This window comes from Plasmopara halstedii (assembly GCF_900000015.1).
Source record: "Plasmopara halstedii genome assembly, contig: Scaffold_614, whole genome shotgun sequence".
NCBI lineage: Eukaryota > Oomycota > Peronosporomycetes > Peronosporales > Peronosporaceae > Plasmopara > Plasmopara halstedii.
Genome location: NW_020187532.1, coordinates 2,813,196 through 2,820,998, shown reverse-complemented (window position 1 = coordinate 2,820,998; position 7,803 = coordinate 2,813,196). Strand labels below are relative to the sequence as shown.

At 44.0% G+C, this 7,803-nt stretch overlaps 1 protein-coding gene across 1 annotated transcript; it reads left to right on the top strand.

Annotated features, from left to right (window-relative positions):
* Positions 1-4,404: 4,404 nt before the first annotated feature.
* On the top strand, positions 4,405-6,474 carry PHALS_12540 (FYVE finger-containing protein; the record flags this gene model as incomplete). Its single annotated transcript, XM_024728106.1, has 1 exon — positions 4,405-6,474. One exon carries the CDS (start codon positions 4,405-4,407, stop codon positions 6,472-6,474), a length of 2,070 nt encoding a protein of 689 aa, XP_024578616.1.
* Positions 6,475-7,803: the final 1,329 nt, after the last annotated feature.

The following is a 7,803-nucleotide window of genomic DNA, read 5'->3' as shown; positions in this document are numbered from 1 at the left end:
GAAAGTTTCCGGCGCCGCTGCACCCATCGCTCAAAGAGCGTTTCATCATCTGCAGCGGTTTTGCCAGGGGCGAGCACCACAGGGATGGCCCGCATTGCGGGAACAGAAGCACCTCCTTTTGAGCTCGAAGTCGAGCGCGATACCGATCCATTTAGATCTTTTGGGTTACAAAAAAGCGAGCTCGCAGAGCTTTCCGCTGATCAAGCTCAACCTGTGTAGTGGCCGAGGGCCCAAATACATAGACGCCTAACGATCGAGTGATCGCGTCTTTCGCTACAGTGGCGGGATCTGCCGAGCGGAAGCCGTACTCCACACGAGCGTCTACGAACAAACTTAAATACAAGCGCAGGCGAGCCGCCCTGTGAGCAGTTTCCAATTGCTGCTCCTGCACCTCGTCGAGGCGATTAGTAATAATACCACTTCCCCCAGAAGCCGAGAGGTCGGGGAACGGACATGGTGTCCGCAAGGTTTGAGCTGGGCTCACGTCGCGCCGTTGGCGCACCCCCTCTCCTCGTCTTCCAATACTGGGAAAGGAGTGTCCAACTCAGAGTCGACTTTCTCCAAAGCATCGACGAGGAAATCCGTCGCCCGAGGCGGGCGCGGTGTGTTGCGCTCAGCTGCCAGGGCTTGAAATGTGCTTTTCGCGAAGCCGCGAACGTACTGCCCGGAGATATACTCTTTATAAAAGAAGAAGATAGGCTTTGCCCGCGGGCGCGATCGCTACCAGATAGGCTGGGTGTTTTGTATGTCGTAGACACAGTGTTCATAGAGCGGAGAATGTTTAAAATTGTTCTTAATCTCAGACACGCGAGTCTCGTAGGAGGCGACCGTTTGAGGATATTCACAATTTGAATGGGGAGGAGTGTGACAGAATTACACGGATCCTTGTGTGAAAGGGTAGGTCGCACAAGATTGTGGGACCGGACATAGGTACACGGACCCTTGTATGAAAGGGCGGGTCGCACAAAATTGTGGGGCCACACATAGGTGTGTATTACACAGTTAGGGTAAGAACACAGTGGTGTGGTTACACCGTAACAAGATGCCAGCAGTAATGCATATTACTATGTAAATTAGAACTACTATATTAGTGAGGAAAACCTAGGGTTTTAGATATTCGCGGCTCTGCCGCAACATAAACAATTAAATCCGGTTTTAATTTTGAACGGAGTCCTTTTACCTTGGCTAAGGTTCTAAGTACTCTTGGGGGTAGCGGATTGCGATTTGCTGCACTCATACTGGTTCTTGGTAAGAACGTAAGGTCGGTGACCTAGTAAGCTCTAAGCATAGAGCTACGGCAGCCCCGCTGCACATAGTAAAACGTGATAGTCTGGATACAATCATTCCGGAATATATGCAATCTCGAAATAACAGAGCGAGCTATTAATGTGAGATACTCTATGGGATCTCAGCCCCGCTCCTTGTAACTTTGCACGAATTCAACATCTGTGCGTTTGTGAGCGCTCTGAGGGTCTAAGCTTTCTCTGTGCGAAGTGCACGGCAACTTCGCTGCACCCTTCATTCCATATGAAAAGGCGCTGGTTCTTGACCTCTCGTCAAGCCCGAAGCGCAAATGGAGCAGGAGCACAATCTGCATGATGGAGGATAGTGCTGGCAAAATTGAATGCCGTTCATCGATCGCAAAGCGTGTGTACACTAGCAAATATACGAGCTTCACTGTAAATGGGTCTTGAGGAAATTGCTGTTAGCGTTTGTATCGAGCACAAATATCTTCATTGTGTCGAACGAAACTATCTAATTTTTATTCATTGATAGCCTAGAACTATCTGTAATTTTACAAGTGCCAGCAGGACAATCAAATATCCAAGAACGAATATCACTGCGCTGCTATGTTTGGTGCGGGAAGTTTAAAGACATTGCTTTAGTAGCTGACACCGATCCTGGCATGATTTCGCTTACGTATCTTAAATGAATTAATATCACCGCATTCCATCAGGTCAAAAGCTTCCTATATACATCACGCAGAGTTGATAGCTGAGATAGACAGTATCAATGCCAGCATAATGTTTTGACTTACTCGCAAGCGTAAATATGCTGTTTTTATCACAGTAATAGCTTGCACGTCACAAAGGCATGTAAATAAATTTTCCTCATGATTATATTCAAACTAAAAAATTCAGTGATAAAATGCGTGTGAGCTCCTGTGTCCTGGAAATTTTACCTTGAGAGTCCAAGTTTGGGCCGATGTGGTGTTCTACTATCCAATACCCTCCCGAAAATATTAGCAAACCCACAGCTTCAAATTATGTTTTTTTTTGGCCGAGATGCTGTCAAGTCTCGATGTCCATTTACAACCAACGAACTAAAACACCAGTACTAGTTAACTTATGATCTATGGTGTCTTCAAGGGCAATAACATGATCTATCACAATCAGGAAAGTTAAGATGTGTTGTTGCTCACTATAGTCAACATCATTGAATGGACTGAGTATTATTTCAAAACGAAAACATTACATTATTTTTATTGGAGTAGGCCTACTAATTGAGTCTGTAAATTCAACACAGTGCTCCGATGATCCTCTAAAGTGGAACCAAAGTAGGCTATTCCAAGATATCACAGATATACGATCAATAATGTAGAGGTCACGGAAGAAAATGTTGTTCTGGGACCAACGGACTTAAGGCTATGAGGACATTTAGTACGAGCAAGCGTAATTTGTACAAAAGAATTGTATTGTAACAAAGACATGAAGACATTCCCACAATCAGGACTTGTTAGTCACGTATATCTAAAGCGTTTGAAGTGCGGGTCGGTCGTGTCCTACCCGCAAGTCCACATTGAGTTGCTGGAAGACGGTTTTTGTTGGTTCTTTTCCGTACTCAATCGTTTTTGTGATCGATCATTAACGCCTAAAAACCAGTCTAGTGTTGTTTTCTAATAGACCGTTAGATACATTGCTGAAAGCAGCACGCATCTAGATAATCACGCGTTACTTATACTCTCGTACGCCATCAAATGATCCTGTTGGCAGAAGCATGACGGTTGCTGCTTCAATGCCTTGCACAATAAAATGAAGGCAGATATCCATAATATGTGCAATTGTTAGATGAGTGTTGGTGCTAAGTTTACTGAGTGCATAATTACTTTGCAATATCAAGACGCGTATCTGACAACGATATTGTGCGGTAATTGTCGATGGGCTATGATCAGGATTGGACGCGGTAATGCACAAGGAGGCGATGTTTCGGTGCTGCATACATCAATTGACGACAAAGTGCATCCAGACACTAAAAGTGAAGCTGGCGTCGTTTGCACGGATTCATAGACACACAAAGTACTCGCTTTAAAAAGATGAGAGAGTATTGAAGTTTTCAACTACAGCATATGAAGCGGGCTGCTATCTTGACGCTGTTTCTATCGGTGATTCTTTTGGAGATCACAATTGTGTATGCGAGGATACTAGATATGAATTTTAGATGACATTTTATTTGCAGGTCCATTGAAAAGCTATGTATCGTTTTTTTATTAACATTTTTTTATGTTTGTTTAGGTAATGAATAGAATAAAGAAATGTGATGAGTTGTCATGATTTTATGTTCAAAAACAAAAAAGTAAAGTGATGAGACATTGACAACTTGTAGTGATCACCTGAAGCCAAGATATTTCACTAAGGACTCCATCGGTTGCCCATTCGAGAGAGAAAATAAATGCAGGTGTGTAACGATCTTCTCAGACGAGACTCGTTACTTTCATTTGACAAAGATCAGACAAAGTTCGAGACCATCGTCGTACGTCTTGTTTTACTAAATATATGTATAATTATTTATAAGAAGATCGAAACTTGACCATATTTTTGTCAGATATTTTAATATAGAATAAAATATTTGACAAAAAATATGGTCAAGTTAAATAAATATACTAGCGTACTTTTTGAGCACTTAAGCGACAGAAAAGGGTTATTATACTTGATATTGGCAATGTTCTCGAAGAGAGAGTAAAAAATGGAAGCTAGTCCAGGGATAAAGTGATCACCCCCAACCCCGTTTTAAACCTTATAGGAAGCACGCATGGATCGCATGGCTTGTAGATCATTGGTATCTCAGTATTCTCTATATGATAGAATCAAATGATCTTCAGACTTTAAGTAGCAATAGTTTATCTTCACAGTCTTACAGTCTTAACTATGTTTGTTAGATGTGCTTTTTCAAGTCAAACTTATTAAGTGTTTGATGTCCTAGAGACTTTGTCATTTCATCGGTTGATCACCTAATGTCGATTGCGCCTTTCCACTTGATAATAATAATTAGACAGCCACACAGTTCAAATCAATCTGGTCGATCTTTCGGCAAGCACTCGATGCAAACGCTTGTCCAGTGCCTTTGATAACGCCATAACCAAATCGTTCCATAAACACAACTGAAACATCGACCAAGTTCCCAAACATGCCGTTTCTAGAAAACACGGCTAGCATTGACGCATTTACCAGAGACTTTGCCAAATCGCATCGTCTTCGTTTTCGAAACATTGAGCGTAGTACCGCTACTGATCCATCCTTGTCATGTAGCACCATGAGTTCAGCTTGCAAAACGCAAGTGTGGCTTGACGATGACGAACTGTGCGCCCGAGCAGATCTCGGAGCCCGTGTCTTGGATTTTAACGGACTCGAGAATTCGAATGAATCGGATTGCAAGTGGATTCTGCATCACAAGTCACCCGAGTCGTTTACAACGCATACACGACGACTAGATGAAAAGACAACTCGATGGAAGGATGTGCTAGGACGATCTCGATCAAGTCAGCAAGTTCTCGTTACGGGAAATATCCATTGCCATATGCAAGAAGTGATTCATGTTTTAAATTCATCAAACACGTTTGATTACAACGCTGCTATGCGTAGTCTTTATCGTAAAGATTTTATCTACGGGTCAGTGGTACGCATCGTTCCACCTGGTCCTGGCGAGGACGACAAGCGCCTTATCGAATTACTTCACGAGAAAGAGTCAACGATGACACGAGTAGCAGTCAAGACAGGGACATTTGTGCATTGCAAGCGGTTTTCGCCAAATGAGCAATGGTGCTTCTTAGAACGTGCTCAACATACGACATCAAGTCGAAAGACATCATCGAAACCGAGTTCATTTACACTCACACTAAGTTCGCTAGACGAAGAAGAAGTCGAAGCGGGCAAAGTAAATGGTCATGCTCGCGTCAAGACACTGCACAATTTGAACGCAGGCTATTTAATCGAACAAGCCCCAGATTCCCCGTACGTTCAAGTGACTTTCTTTGGTCAATTTGCAAGCGACGACTTGAACAATCCGCGTCATGCACGAGCTTCTCAAGCACGTGCTCGATTGATGCGTTTAGCTGAGGGAGTGACTCGTTTGCCCGAAATCGTACGTCGACGTCGATTTGGAGCACAGACGATGGCTGATCATGCGGCTTTTGAAGCAAAAAACACGCATTGTACGTGTTGTACCAAATCGTTGCGTGTACTCACACGAAAACATCGCTGTCATCTCTGCGGACACTTTGTTTGTGATCGCTGCTGGTCAATTCAAGAGATGGAGTCCTACGATGCTCTTCACGTCACGCCAGTACGTGTGTGTTTACGTTGTGTGGAGTTTGTTGACAAAGCCGATTACACGGCAGTCAAGCCTAGTTCGTTACGAAACTTGCAAGTGCAACAAGACCCGATCGGCCATCCTCCATCGACTGTAAGTTTGGTTGATTTGCTGCAATCCGAGTTGCGTACATCTTCTGATGTCCGTAAAAACTCAGTGCGTTCAGTCATTCAATATCTCATCGATGAAGAGCCTGGAGAACACCAAAAGATAGAGGAACGACCATTGAATCATCTCACGTCAGACAGCACTGACCACGAATACATTGATGCCCTTGAAAAAGGTCTAAGTATTCATCAAGTTCCTCTGTATGAGTGTACATTAGCCAATGCTTCAAAGCGGGAGTATGCGATCACATGGCCTCAGACGACAGGACATGCGACCGCTCCTGATGTTTCAATGCCTTCAAACGAAGAAGAGCGGCTTGCAGCAATTGCACGCAGCCAAATTTTAGACGTGGACCACGCTTCGGAGTTGGATACGCTCTGCAAATTGGCTGCTAGCCAACTAGACTGTTCAATCGGCATTGTGACAGCTGTAACCGCTGACGAAACTTGTATCTTAGGATCGTCGAAGGATGAATTGCGACGCGTTAATCTTCCTCGTGAACACACATTTTGTAAGCATACGATTATGTCGTCCAAGCCGTTGCTGGTGCCGCATCCGGAGGCTGATGTTCGATTTCAAAACTTGAAAGCACGAATTGATCTAGATGTGCGATTCTATTGTGGATTTCCAATTGTTGATGCTGATGACATTGCAATTGGCTCGCTCTGCTGTTTGGATCAAAAGACTCACGAAATGACTCAATCGCAGTATTCATTAATGAAAAAGCTGGCGGCTACTGCTGGGTTCATGCTACAATCCAAGAATCAAGAGAAGAATTAGTAGATTCTAGCTTTTTGATCATCGGGAATTCGAAGTGTGAATATCTGCCAAAATGTTTGGAAGAGTTGACTTTTAAGTTAAATTCCATTTTCGTGTAGTATACATACACATCCGGGTTGATGAGCATGCCTAAGTATTTTTTATTCGAAAGATCCTTGTTTATAAGTATTTTTTATTCGAAAGATCCGTCTTTATAAAGAAAACAAAAAAAAACTTAAATAAAGACCCACCTACTTGTTCAACATCAGAATAAATTAGGGTAATGGTAAGCATACACGCACACAGTGGGTCATACGTTGAAGCTGCCGCTAAAGTCGGTGAGCTCGAGCTGAGTCCCACACGTATTCGGGTTCGTCATAATGGAATATCCAGTATAAAACTCAGATCTCAGCGTTTGCGGAGTGTAGCATTCAGTAAAGCTATTCGGTTCTGCACAAAGGCGTAAAACTTGACTCTATGTCAAGGGGCTCTCACCTATTCTCTTAGAAAAGCTTTGGGCAGTTACTGCAGCGAGACTGCCGTAGCTCTTTTGCTTAGAGGAAGCTAAGCTAGGATTGTTGACCTTTGTTCTATACTTTGGGCCAGAACGAGTGTAGCGGATCGCAATCCGCTTACTCCAAGAGTAACCACATTCTAACCCTAGGAAAATGAGCACTTCCCTTTAAAATGGAAACTTATTTCTTTGTTTTATTTGCGGCAAAACCGCCTATATCTAAATCTATAGATTTTCCGGACCAAATAGTAAAACCATATCAAATGCATGACTACTGGCAGCCCGGCCACGCACTGACCTCGCTAAGGTGTTTCCACGTCATTGTATGATTACAGCGTCTTTCGTAACCCAAGGTCCGCCGCGATCGGGACTCCGCTTAAGATCATGCTGGAGTCGCATACCGCTGTGGTGACATCGAAAGCATGGAGCACTTTGTGCACCGACTGCCTCACGTTGACTATCGCTATCGCGCTCTGTCGGAGCGGCTCCTAGCCGGAACAGACGAATGCATCGCTTTGTGCGAAAGTGGGGTCGTGACATGAGCAAGCTCATTATCCAGTCTGCGTGACAGCGCATCAACCAAAGCATTCTGCTTTCTTGGCTTACACTTCACCTCAAAGCTCTAATCTGCGAGGAAAGAGAGCCACCTGGCCATCCTCTGCGAGAGGTGAGGTGACTGAGTTGCAGTGCGTAGTAACGCATAATCTGTGTAAATCACAGACGGCTTGGAGCAGAGCAGGTGCACCCTAAACTCGACAAGTGCTTACTTCGTCGCAAGTAATTCCTTGTCGTTGACTGGGTAGTTCTTGTCTGCAACCTTGAGCTGGCGAGATTCT